This window comes from Xenopus tropicalis, chromosome 7, assembly GCF_000004195.4.
Source record: "Xenopus tropicalis strain Nigerian chromosome 7, UCB_Xtro_10.0, whole genome shotgun sequence".
Lineage (NCBI taxonomy): Eukaryota > Metazoa > Chordata > Amphibia > Anura > Pipidae > Xenopus > Xenopus tropicalis.
Window position 1 is genome coordinate 26,946,161 of NC_030683.2, and position 14,224 is coordinate 26,960,384.

A 14,224-nucleotide genomic window follows, 5' to 3' on the forward strand; every position below is an offset into this window, starting at 1 on the left:
CTTTATATAAAGGGATATATTTGGAAACAGCTGGGCAACATCGGTCGCTACTGTACTTACCCATAGCAATATCCTCAACTCCGTTTTCCAAATATCCATCAAATGCAAACTCATCATGAATAATCTGGACAACTTTTTGTAAGGGTGAACATAATGTCCTTTGGGAGGCAACATTAACCACGTTCTCTAGGGACATACACCCATTGCTCCCTTTATTTGGGCCAGCATCAGCAATCTGATGAATCTGTGGGCTTTCCAAAATGGAAGTCAAGCCTAAAGTAGATAGTGCTAATTTTCCTATGGTATCATTAACTTTGGTTTCTAAATGTTCCCCTTTAACAAGAACAGGCACAGGAAGGGATGCAGAGTTCTTTGAACTCATCCTATCTGAGCCATAGTTTGCTGCTGTAGTATGCGTTGATGTCTTCTCAGCCTTCGTCTGCTGAGGTGAAGGCCCAGCCTCCAGGGAAACGCTTGGTATATGTTCTGGTACACTAAGCTGCACGCGTACCAGTTTCAGATTTCCAGTTTTTGGATCCTGTTTAAGAATATAATTGTTTATAACTGGACTGCTTGTTAAGGTCGAAGAACTGGAGGAGATGGAAGAGGCCCTCGAAGAAGTCTTTTCTTTACAGTCAGACGAAGAGTCTGAAATGGACGACTGCAACAGATTTAGGTTTTGGCCATTTGAAGAATTTGTACTAGGGTTAGGCCTCTGGCACATCGTGTCATCTGTGTGGTTTTCAATGTCACTGATGGAAATTTCTGCTTCCACAATGTCCCCCTCTTCCATGTTAGTACTTGTAGATAGATTCTGATTGCTAAAAATAAATAAATAAATAAATGTTCTGAATGGTATGAACAGAAAATAAGGTATCCTTAGAGGTTTGTACAAATGAACACATACCTGTTTACATCATGATTTTGAGTTAAAATTATTGGTCTGAAATACGAGGCTGGAGATGTAAAAGCTGCAGGCAAATTGGTTGGCTTGTCTTTTACTGGAACTGGGCCTTTCACTGCCATCAGCTTACTCTTGGCTGAAACCGGAACAAACCCTTTGAACACAATATGGAAGAATCCCTAAATATTAGGTTTGTTATAGCAGGGGGATCTTTAGTAGTGGCAGAACTTGGAACAATACATTCTGTGCAGGCCTCAACCTAAGGACCTGCAGCCTTTTGCTCCTTGGAATTGCACTTCAGCAACTAAAGAACCATTTAATATTGTTCTCTTCTATCCCATAGCCACAATTCCCTCCCACATGCTATTACCCTAACTACTAGTGGAACACAACTACTAGTCAAACCCTACTATACCTGTTATCCCACAGTCCCTTCCCAGAGGCTATTATCCCCACTGCTACTATAGGCACCATCTCTCGCTACTATACCTGCTATCCCACAGCCACAGTCCCCACCTAAAGGGTGTTATCCCTAAAGTTACATGCAAAGCAAGCACAGTCCACAGCTACATTATTTAAACTTCCAAAATTCTTTTAATTGCATCTGTAGTATGTGGGGCCAAGAGCAATGGTCCCTGCTTAGATCCCCTTAATGACAGCTCTGTATTCAACTAAAGGAAGCTCTGATATGATTTATAAGAAGCTAAAAGCAATTAAAATCAGTGAGGTATTCAAAATCTGAGAAATTACCTGCTGAGGGTAGGTAACAATTGTTGGAATCTTCAGGAGAAACTCTATCTGGAAGGTCCATCTCTTTATTCTGGCTAATCTAAACACCAAAGAAAGAATACATAAATACAAAGCCCTACAAAATCAGAGAAAGGCTAACTACCACCATCCTCCAAACGGAGGGCTTTAAACAATACTGGAGCCAAAGATCAACCTGTAAATAATAAATGGGCCAGTACTGTACCTAGCCTAAAAATCTGAAAATCCTCACCTGATATGCAAGGCTGCTTAGGCGAGCCAAGGTTCCTTTGCTGTCTATACTTCTCTGCTGCAGAAAATCTTTGCATATCTATAAAACAACATAAAGGCTTGTTAAACCCAATGGCTAAAAGTAACTCTGCAGAATATAAACAGGCTGCGCATCAGATGCTTGCTGTGTGGAAAGTTCAAGAGCATCATAAGGAATGATGAGCTTTTATCTAATACATATTGCATGAATTCCCAAAGCATCAGGTTTTACAGAGCAGACACATTGCATTTTCTTTCCTGATAAAGAATTCCACAGTATGAGAGACACTAGAGCATTAAACGCATGAATAAAACAATACAAGAGTGTATAAAAAAGACCACATTACTGTGTGTTTATTAGAAAATCTTTTGTTTTTATCTTCACTGGTGATAGTGTGCCAAGAACAGAAAATCTGATACCTGAGTTAAGTAATAGGGCAATATATTTACAGTGTATATCCATACTTGTACACACACATATATAATTTCCCCTTTTCTGATATCTACAATATTCAGTATAAAGTATTACAGAACTGCAGTTTTTACATTTTAATGGGTAACGCGTAGCCAGATTTACGCTAATGCCAGATAGGACTGATTGTCGTCCTGTGTAATCAGCCCCTACACCAGCACCCCCATCCTTTGCGTTGGCTAAAACGCACAAGTATGTATGTCGGTGCCACAATCTGCTCCATGTGCCAGCACCAGGGTTAGCGCAATGACTCTGGGTGCAGGCACAAGGAAAGGCTGATCCTAACGTATCGACCTGCGTTTATCCATAGGCAAAGAATCAGCCCCGTCTGGCAGCAGCCTCAGCCTGCACTTTCTGCCCCCGCTTGAGAAAAGACATATCTTTCAGGATCACATGGGAAGGCTTCGGCAAATCGTTGAGGTGCTGGAGAATATTCCACGCTGCTGGACACAATCCAGCTGAGGTTCTGTTAATTTTTGGGGGGCATTTATACAAATTTTGGGTTGGTCATCTGTAGAGAGTGATATTCAAGTCTCATTTTTTAATATTTGTGGTTTCTGAATTATTTAGCTTTTTATTCAGCGACTTTTCAGTTTGGCAAATACATGGTTGTTAGTGTTTCCCTAGCAACCAATCAGTAGAATGAATGAGTAACTGGAATATGAATAGGAGAGGGTCTGAATAGGAAGATAAGTAATAAAAAGTTAACTATAAAGAGGAACCCTTTTGAAAGCTGAAAAGAGTCAGAAGAGGAAAGCAAATAATTAAAAAAAAATATGACAAAAGCCCAAAATAAAGACCAACTGAACTGGCCATTCTGTAACATACTAAAACTTTTTTAAATCTTTAAATACCTGCCACTCTGGTTGTAGAAAGGTTAATAGTAAGGCTGCAACACCCTTAATCACTTTGGATTCTTTCTCCTCCTCTAATTCACTTGGCCCCCTTTGCCTTACTGAGCATGTTCAGTTCTTATCAACTAAGGTTACCAAACACACCCTCCAGTCTAGCAGCCAATTAAGTGATGGCAATACTCTGCTCTACCTGTCCATTGTGTTGGAGAAACATGTTTTTTCTCCTAACCTCCTCTGTGGAGCTCAGTTTAACTGTTAAAGTGCTGAATCCAAGCAGAACTTATTAACAAAACTCACAGTAAGTATCCGACTGAAAGTCTCTGAGACAGCTGCAGCAAGCTGGTGGGTGTTTTTTTCCAAACCGTTGAATTAAAATAACTTTCACATGAAGCATCTCTCATAAATGGGAGATCCCTGCTTTTCATTAGACGTAAGAATACTACAATGCATTCTATACATTGTGAACAAATTAAAAATCCTATTAAAATCAGATGTGTCTAACAAAGGCCTTCTGCTTCATCTAGCACATTTTGTATTGACAGAGACTATACGCTTCTCCATATACCATAAAGTAAACTGCTCTCCCCGAGATTACCTTCAGAGCTTCGGCTATTGTTGGTCTCTCAGCACAATTCTGCTTTGCCATCTGTAGAAGGAACTGCTTTAGCCTTTTAGGCAGAGCCAGCTTATGATTACAGGGGAAATTGAGCTTTGCAGCTGACCATAAAATAGCTGCTATACCATAAACACAGGCCTGTAAAAAACACAAAACCTTAACTCTAGTTATTTCCGCTAGAGAAAATGAAAGCAACACAATAACATAAAAGAGTATAAACCAGCAACGACAAATCTGAACAATAAGGATTATGGGAGAGATGAAATCATTAAAAAATGTTTAATGAATTAGAAAAATAACTGATCCTTCTCTGTATCCCAGTGATGCCAGACTATACTTTCTCCCCAGTGTCAGCTTATTCTAGTGCCAACTCATACCATGCACACTTTTGGGTCAGCTCACCCTATCTCAGTATCAATAACTTCTGCCTATTCTCTGTCCATGACCTGAGAATTGTCAAATCTGTGGCTATGTATAGGGCCCCATGCTACTAAGTTAACAAGGTCTTATTCTACTAAGTTAACAGGGCCCCCTCCCCAGGGGGACCTGGGATATTAGCTTGTTGGTCCATCTAGACCCAGAGGTGGGCCCTGCCAATTGGAATAGTGTCTAAATAACTATAACTATACCTCATCATACCAAAAACAGCCCCAATGATCTAACCAAAATCTGCCCACCCCACAAGCCCCTCTTAGGGTCATGACTTGAGTACCCCTAGTACATCCCTGGCTACGTATGAGTTTCCCTCACCAGCAATGTGGCTGGCTGTGCACAAATACATTGAATGGTAAAACATGAAAAAAACTGAAGGTCATTTAAGTGCTGATACAGATCAAGAACATAAAGTATCTCAACTATGTTTAGCAGCCCATTTAAGCTGCCATGTTGATCTGGGTTTGGGACCAATGTTTATACATAAACAGAAATAACATCTATTAATAATGAAATAACACAGATTTATATCCCTGCACCATGAAGGAAAATGATATTACCTTCTCTGATCCTACTCCTTCAGGGTCAAATTCTGGTGGCACACAAAGATTGTCATAGGGTTCTACAGGTAGAGAAGAAAGAGATGCTTTTTGCGGCTTGCCATATACAGTACTTCACACACCCACAGGTTACCGTTGCAATATCTTACCTTTATCTTCATAAGGAAAGAAGAGAACTTCTCCGCTGTTATCAACAAACACAGATTCCAGATATAAAATACCTGCAAAAAAATCAACACTTAATGAACAAACAGATTAAAGTCACATAAAGGCTGCCATGAATGGGGATCCTTCCCTGATATGCCTACCTTGAGGTGGGTGATATAAAATTGATCTGAATGTTTGGCCCCCGGGCCAAACAATTGGATCACATTGATCGGATACAGGGCATCGGGACAAGGATCACATCAACGAGCCAATGTGCTCCTCATCCTGATGGGATTTTTAAACCTGCCCAATCATCATCTGCCTATTTTTTTTCCCATCTGAGCAGTTCATTCATAGGAATGATACCTACAGGCAGGATGCCTATGGTCTGAAAAACGTCACCCAATGATATACCTGAACCTTTTCTATGCATTTTAATATCAAAAAATAAAGCATGGATTTTTAACTATATTTTATGGAAGTGATGGCTTAATCTTTGGGAAAACTATGTCTGTGTACAAAGACGCACACTTATACTATCATCAAGCTTTGCAAAATAATGGTACAATTTTGATACTCAAATACATTAAATGCAAGTTAAAATAGGTTCAGCCCCAGGAAGCAATCGATTCCAATGTAGCTTTTATATTCCATATGAAGAAAGCAGCTGGGAACTGGGATTTGTAGATGAACAATGCAGTACAGTGGCTTTGCCAAATACATCACAGTGCTTTATATAATGCTAGCAACTGAAATGATCTTCACACGCGTGCAATTATGTAAAACTGCTGGGCTTCTTCTGTATCTGGTGAGGCTTTTTTTTTTTTGCCCCACAAGAAAGACTGTTTTGTATATATGGTACAAACATCCTCTGTCAGCAGATTACTGCCTGACAAAGGAGATAGGGGTCTCATACTCTGAGATGACCGCGTTTATAGAATTAGATTTTCCATTCTACGCATAACATGATGGCAGCACTGATGTAACATTCTGGTCTTTTCATTAAAGCTTCCTTCTGCTCTTTGCAATGACTGTAAATATCTGTTCTAGTGATCTGTGCATAAAACTTAAATTGAATGCTACTTATGGGTTTGACTAAGGATATCCGGCTGCAAGTGTGTCAGGCAGTGGGAGCATTTAGTCAGGCTTATGCAGAAAAGGTGGAAGAAACCATGATTGTCTGTCTCTGACTCGCAAGGACCATTCCTGGCCTTCTGTAGGCTGCCAGAATTATGTCTCCTCTACTTTACAATTCTCTTTGCAGTTTAGGACCATGCCTTCTGCCTATTTCAACTCTACTTCCACTCACCCCATGCCAATACAGTGTAATGGAGGAAGTGACTCAGATTCTCTGGAAAGCAGTAGGACCTCAAGTTCCAGAATCCATCACAAGGGAAGGGTTGAAAATGGTCCCTGTGAGTCACATGCAAACTATTATGGTTTTCTCTCAATCTGAGTAATTGGGTATATTTCTAAAAAAATTAGGTTGGGGGGGGTCATTTTTCTTGCTTCCCAGAGAGAATCACAACTGGTAATTATTATACTGCTGCCTTCAAAAGCATGGATTTTATCATACACAGTCACACCAGCTGATCAGCTTTCTGCTTTCCAGTTTTATGCCCTCTTGGAATTCTTCTCTACCTGTAGCTGTTGAGCAAGTTCAATATTGCCCCCCTTCAGTATACTGAATATTGTAACAACACCTACCCACAAGACTTGCTTTATATAGTATAACATCTAGAAAACTGTGAGGATCTAGGGGTTTTTGTTGATAACAAGTTGTCTAATTCCAGGCAGTGTCATTCTGTGGCTACTAAACCAAATAAAGTGCTGTCTTGTATAAAAAGGGCATTGACTCAAGGGATGAGAACATAATTTTGCCCCTTTATAGGTCCCTGGTAAGGCCTCACCTTGAGTATGCAGTGCAGTTTTGGGCTCCAGTCCTTAAGAGGGATATTAATGAGCTGGAGAGAGTGCAGAGACGTGCAACTAAACTGGTAAAGGGGATGGAAGATTTAAACTATGAGGTTAGACTGTCGAGGTTGAGGTTGTTTTCTCTGGAAAAGAGGCGCTTGCGAGGGAACATGATTACTCTGTACAAGTACATTAGAGGGGATTATAGGCAGATGGGGGATGTTTTTTTTTCCCATAAAAACAATCAACGCACCAGAGGCCCCCCCTTTAGATTAGAGGAACAGAGCTTCCATTTGAAGCAGCGTAGGTGGTTTTTCACGGTGAGGGCAGTGAGGCTGTGGAATGCCCTTCCTAGTGATGGGGTAATGGCAGATTCTGTTAATGCCTTTAAGAGGGGCCTGGATGAGTTCTTGAACAATCAAAATATCCAAAGCTATTGTGATACTAATATCTACAGTTAGTACTAGTGGTTGTATATATATTTTATGTATGTGAGTGTATAGATTGGTAGGTGTGGGTTAGGTGTGCTGGGTTTACTTGGATGGGTTGAACTTGATGGACACTGGTCTTTTTTCAACCCTATGTAACTATGTAATATAGTCTACCCAGCCATCTGTACTGAGTACAGCTCACAGTCTTTATAAAGAGATAGGACCTTATAGTAGTGTAGTTCAATACAAATATTTACAGAACCCTGACCAACTAAAAGAAAAAAAATATATTAAAACCTATTTAACCTAATAAAATAAAATTATTAAATGCTACAACAGTCTAGTACAAAAGTAATTTAATAGTTTACCAGACCCAGCAATCCAAGAGTGTGCTTGCTGCATCCCCCCCAGCTGCAGCCTCTACCAATGAATCTACTGTATATAATGTCATTCTCATAACACATATTTTTAGTAAATTCACTTTTTGTTTTTTACTTGGCATAAATATATAAATGCAGCAGTACCTGGATAATCAATGTATGTCTGTAGTGTGTATAAGCACTCATGACATAATGACCACAGCTCTTCTTCATTTAATGGAGTGCCATGCTTAAGAACAAGTTCTTTAAGTGAAATCCACTAAAAAGAAAGCAAAATATGAATACAATCAATGAGTCTTGCAGTAGGACAGGAAAGGACAGCTTACAGTCAATCAGCATAAGACTGGGTGTCTTAAGGCCCACCTTAGCCTAACAGCCTGGGTCCATGTTAGAAATTTTTATATGGTCCATGGGTGGAAATAAATAGGTTCTGATGGAAATTCTCCTAGACAAGGGTCCACTGGGAGCGGCCAGACCCACTGGACAATCCTCTGGATGGTCAGTCTGATTTGCAGGTCAAGGCCAAACAAAGGCATTGGGGCCTCTAAAAGTATGTAAGTTATGGGAGTTATTTCATTGTACTGAGAACAATAAACCTGAATGTTTAGCCAGGTCCTCCAGTTATACAATGCTACTAAGGGAGTCTGATATTCCTACTCCTGTACAGGTTATCCAGAAACCTCCAAATTACTAGGACATCTTTCATGGACTCCATTTTTAAAAAATGATCCCAACTAGGATATAATCAATCCTTAATGGAGGCAAATTATTTAATGTTTAAATTACTTTTTTAGTAAACTTCCAAGTTATGGGTAGAGTCCTTCCCGTATTAATTCATGGCATATCTATTTGTAAAAAAGGGAGAAGGTAACTGTGTCATTTATGTCCAGATAAACTATTGTGCAAGGCCATAAGACCTATAAAAACTATACACTGGTTAAAGGGGAAATCTGACTTATGTTTATAAACAACAATTAAAAACAGTTCTATTTACCTTCTGATCATCACTTGAAATGTTTAAACCTTTTACTTCATTAATGTCTAGCTCAGGAGAATTGTCATGTCTTGTAGCAGTCACTTGATCTTTGTAAAATGAAGGGTTTGGAGTAGACTCTCCATGTCCTGAGGGCCATCTACTTGCATTTAAGTGCTTAATATTTGAATGAGCCTCGGATGGAGCACACATTTCTGGAATGGCTTCTTTGTCTGTACATAAAGAATGCCGGCTTTCTTTTGCCAGCGCTGTAACAAGGTTTTCATAGGAAACATGGGACTGGCACAGTGGATGGTTGAGGGGAGAATTGCAGTTTCTGTGGTTTGGCATGGAGTTGCATGAAACTAAAGAGCTGTCGGTTATCTTTGAATTCACAAAACAAATAAACTTTTTTGTCTGGCTTGGGCTTGCATCACCTGTACAAAGCTGTTCGCCCGTACTGTCAGCTGGCGAGGCACAGCTAGGCACAGATGGCCAGCTTTTCAGCGTAATCCTTCCAGCACCTGGCGGGGAATGGGAAGATGAATATTTATCCAAGTTATTGGCTTCACATATATATTTGCTTCTTTGTGGTTTCTTAAAGCTGTTTCTAGTCCTTTCCTCCAGAAAACGATCATATTCCTCAGGAGATAAATCTTTAGTACCTTCACTTCTGGGTTTCTCAAAGGGATGTCCGGGGAGCGAATGTGGAGCTGGGCACAGCGTTTCCAGTTGTGTTCCATTCTCTATGCAGCCATTTTGTATCTCCTCCTTTTGGGAAGTAGTGATTGAGTGACTAACAGTCCGATGGTTGGTAGAATTCAAGTTGTCCATTATGGAAGATTTATTGCTTGGGCATTTTTCAGTCATTTGCAGTTTTCTATTCACTCCAAGTTTGTCCATACCTTTCCAAAGAGATTCCCAACCATCTACAGCAAATAAATAATCACTGTTATTTTGTCTGAATAAATTCTGTTAATAAAATTCTATTGAGACTAGGGTAAGGGTGATCCAGCTGAAGTATGGTTTTGCAATATACAGTTATGTACCCAGAAAGCTCCAAATTACAGAAAGACCAGCTCCCATAGACTCCATTATTAGCAAATAATTCAATTTTTCTTTTTTTTAATTATTGCATTTTTCTCTGTAATAATAAAACTGTACCTTGTACTTGATCCCAACTAAGATATAATTAATCCTTAATGGAGGCAAATTATTTAATGTTTAAATTATTTTTTAGTAGACAAAGTATGGAGATCCAAATAACAGAAAGATTCCTTATCCAGAAAACCCAAGGTCATAAACATGTCCCATACCTGTATTGAGAAAGAGCTGAATTTGCCTCAAAACTTGATTGATTAGTTGTGTCTGTGGCACCACAATAAACATGGAAGATCCCCATTAGCAATAACCCATTGGTCAGCCAGTGGCTTTTTGTTTGGAGTTTTAGGGCTCTGGTACACGGGGAGATTAGTCGCCCGCGGCAAAACTCCCTGCTCGCGGGCGACTAATCTCCCCGAGTTGCCTTCCCTCTGCCATCCCACCGGCGAACATGTAAGTCGCCGGCGGGATGGCAGACGCGGCGGCGCGATTTCGGGAAATCGCCGAAAAAGACTCGCGAGTCTTTTTCGGCGATTTGCGCGAAATCGCGCCGCCGCGTCTGCCATCCCGCCGGCGACTTACATGTTCGCCGGTGGGATGGCAGAGGGAAGGCAACTCGGGGAGATTAGTCGCCCGCGAGCAGGGAGTTTTGCCGCGGGCGACTAATCTCCCCGTGTACCAGAGCCCTTAAGCTTTATTGTCATTGGGACCAAAAGGCCATTGTCTTTTATTAGGGAAAACAACCCAAACAACATGGCAAGGTCTGCCTTGTGCAGAATCTGGGTCCTCCTGAATGACCTCCTAGTATGAAGGTATAGTTCATTGTGTGCACAGAACACTTCTGCATATATTTATTACTATATAAGTGGACGTTTCTACATTCCATATACAGTTTAAAAACCCCACCTCTTATAACAACTAATAAACTACAACTAACAATAACAACAACCAATTAACGAGCATAAATCCATGTTGGTAGCCAACCATAATACTCAATGTATAAATATAGCTATAACAATTGTATTTTAAAATACTGTATGACTAAATACACTAATAACACTAAACTACACTGCACTGCCTCTCCAGTTATTATTCATACATCAGTATAGACCTTATATTTCAGAATAAGGATGGAATAACAGAGCCAGACTCACCTTGGAAAGCGCTGACTGATTCTATCGAGAGGACTCTTCTACCAATAGATGAAAGACTTCGGCAAATCATAGCGGAAGAACAGTTGAGTCTTGTTTCACACAAGGATATAATGCTCTGAACGTGGGAAAGAGTTACACATACAGAAGGAAAAATGCTTAGTTCATTCATGCATAATCATATGCCCAAGAGCCCCATTGACCTCTAAACATTTTATTGGTCTTCACACTTGAGGAACATAAGTCACAAAAACAAATTTGGCAATGCAGCCAAGGGCAAAATACTCATGCGTGTTCCACTATTTTAATCCAGTACACAAGCTTTCAGCAGAACTACAACTCTCAGAATTGGCTGGCATGGGCTTCTGGGACTTGTAGTTCAACAGGCTGCGGGTTGAGCAGCCCTCATGATTTGGACACTCCTTTGCCTTACAATAGAGATCATGCTACAGCCCCTTCCCAGAAAATAGATCAATCTGTTGTGTGCATTGATTCTGCCTTTGCCTACAGCTGAAGCTCTGCAGAGCCCCACAAAGGTCCTGGTTTTGTCCCTGCTTGTTCCCACTCCACCGAAAATGTCTCTGAGGGTCATCATGCCCTATGGTTTACACCTGCCTTATAATATTAAATAATAAATAAAACAGTACCTTGTACTTGACCCCAACTAAGCTGCATGGATTCATATTGGTGGCAAAACAATGTTTAATGTATAAATGCTTTTTAGCACACTATTGTATGGTGACCCAAATTACAGACCCCTTATCCAGAAATCCTCAGGTCCTGAGCATTGTGGATAACAGGTCCCATACCTGTAATTGATGCCACACACGCATGCACACCAACATCACTGCCACTGTGACTAGTGTCAGATTTACAGAGGCAAATTTTGATTCCATTTTAACATATTCAGTGCAAATTTTGTAGTAGACAATTTTTGGCTCAAAATGATTAGAATGCAGGGTAAAACTCAAAACAGAGGGTAAAACAAATGCTTTTCATAGACACCACTTTAGTGAATGTGCCTTATGACCTTAAAAGCAGTAGGAGATACACATATATATTCAGAGGTGCTTTAATACCAATCTACAGTGTAGATTCCAAATGAATAAAGGAATGTCTATAATGTCAGAGGTCCCATACCTCAATATCTGGTCTGTCTGCTGGGTTTTCCTGTTGCATAAGTTCCAGCAAAGAATCCAGATCTGGGCATAATTCTGTTTCCAACTCCGGCTCGATGACAAATTCTATTGCTGCTTTCAGAGTCGCGCCCAGGGAATATACATGTGCCTAGGCAAAGGAATCATTACATGTTACACACAGACATTTCTGCACATTCTTACAGTCACATACACAGGTAAGTTGGACTAGTAAGGTCTCATTTACCAATGGTATACTGTAGGTGACCATACAGGGATGCCCATACCAATGGCAGATGCAATTTTAGGAATACCAATAGTTGCCATTTGGGATTGTTTTTTGCACTTTTTTTTGCTAGTGAGATACAAATAATTTATTTTTTAAATTCCTTTACAAACACCTTGTAAAAACAAAAAAGTAATAAATAAGTACAAAAAATGTGGAACTGGTGCATCTCTAGATGGTACTGGACTACACAGAGCATTTTATCCCTCTGACTAACGTTTTTGTAGATTTATATCAGTGCTCTCTTTGTTTTCCCATTCAGCTGGAAGCCTAATTCACTGCATAGCTAGCACTTTAAATGATCTATATTGTATTCCTTGTTGTGGTCATCATTACTGAATGCAGTGCATCATAACATACAACATATAGATCAATAGCTTTATAGAAAGTAGAAGGGCACCCACATTTCTTTGATATTTGCTTCTAACCAAGTGGGTTGAATATAATGTATTATTTGCAGAGCAAATGTGTTTCACTTGCAGAGCAGTGTATAAGATGTTACTGCACCAATGTTTTCAAATGGATATTTATTTATAAATGTATATATTTTTATTTATATGTATTTATTTATATTTCAGTGAATTTTTTTTGGAAGTACAGGTATAGGATGCGATATCTGGAAACACTTTATCCAGAGAGCTCTGAAATACAGGAAGGCTTTGTGTCCAATAGAGTCCATTTTTTAAAAAATGATTTCCCTTTTCTCTGTAATAATAAAACAGTACCTTGTACTTGATCCCAACAGATATAATTAATCCTTATTGGGGGCAAAACAATCCTGTTTGGCTTATTAAATGTTTAATTTATTTTTTAGTAGACAAATTTGAAGATCCCTTTCCTGGAAAACCTGAGGTCCCGGGCATTCAGTATAACAGGTCCTATACCTGTATTTAACAGTCAAAACAGTGATATCACTAGGGTTGCCACCTTTTTCTGTCAATAATAACAGCCTTCATGTTCGTGCAGGTCATAGAACTAATTCTGGGTGGGTTTATAGGAGGAGCAAGGGGGTGGCCCTTGGTTATAAAGGATGATCGTCAATAGAGCGGATCAGGGAAGCCAGGTATTTAGAGGTCATTACAAATTTACAGGCAAGTACATTGCGGGTAAATTTGTAATACCAGTGTCGGCCCTAGCAGAGACATAACTGAACTCGACCCTGTCATGCAGCACTTTCCAACTTTCCAACAGTCTGGTTATGTTTCTTTGGGATTGGGCATTACAATCATATATATCCATTGGCCTAGTAGTTCTACAGGCTCTCCATCTCCCACTGGAATGACTGGAATGGCTAAGGTAGCTACCAGTATGTGTAAAAATAGCTGTGCTCATACACCAGAACCATTCACAGGAGTCAATTAAAATCCAATTGTATTCACTCATTTAAAAAAAACTACCAGTATGTGAGCAGAGAGTTCCTCCTGTATGTACATAATGTGGAGGAGCCTCTATTTAAATCAGATACAGAAGACCTAATACATTGGCCAATGTTCTTAAAACCTGCAAAATTTAGAAGGAAAACACTGAAAGGAAGCAGAGTCATTGCCCATATTTATTTTAAAGAATAAAGTCAAGCAACTGGCAAAGTAAATGTGGTTAGGATTCAGTTTGGTTACCCTTATGTATATACTCTTGCTCAAGGTTGGCTATGGGATTCTAGAAGACAGAGAAGGCAGTTGAGTTAAGATGGCTATGCAAGTGCAGACTTAAAGGAACAGTAACACTAAAAATGAAAGAGCTTTAAAGTAATAAAATGTATAATGCACTGTTGCCCTGCACTGGTAAAACTGGTGTGTTTGCTACAGTAACACTACTATAATTTATATAATAAGCTGCTGTGTAGCCACGGG

The 14,224-nt window shown here is 39.7% G+C and overlaps 1 protein-coding gene across 2 annotated transcripts in view; it reads right to left on the reverse strand.

Annotated features, from left to right (window-relative positions):
• The window catches only part of kndc1 (kinase non-catalytic C-lobe domain (KIND) containing 1), a 64,763-nt gene that overhangs the window by 27,416 nt on the left and 23,123 nt on the right, over positions 1-14,224 (reverse strand). For both annotated transcript variants that reach the window (XM_012967752.3, XM_012967751.3), the window contains exons 4-14: positions 12,093-12,239; positions 10,956-11,070; positions 8,722-9,629; positions 7,872-7,986; positions 5,005-5,076; positions 4,856-4,917; positions 3,843-4,001; positions 1,905-1,982; positions 1,655-1,733; positions 908-1,058; positions 61-821 (exon numbers count right to left, since the gene is read on the reverse strand). In XM_012967752.3, the coding sequence (XP_012823206.1) occupies positions 61-821; positions 908-1,058; positions 1,655-1,733; positions 1,905-1,982; positions 3,843-4,001; positions 4,856-4,917; positions 5,005-5,076; positions 7,872-7,986; positions 8,722-9,629; positions 10,956-11,070; positions 12,093-12,239 (2,647 nt within the window). The remainder of the gene's footprint in view (positions 1-60; positions 822-907; positions 1,059-1,654; positions 1,734-1,904; positions 1,983-3,842; positions 4,002-4,855; positions 4,918-5,004; positions 5,077-7,871; positions 7,987-8,721; positions 9,630-10,955; positions 11,071-12,092; positions 12,240-14,224) is intronic.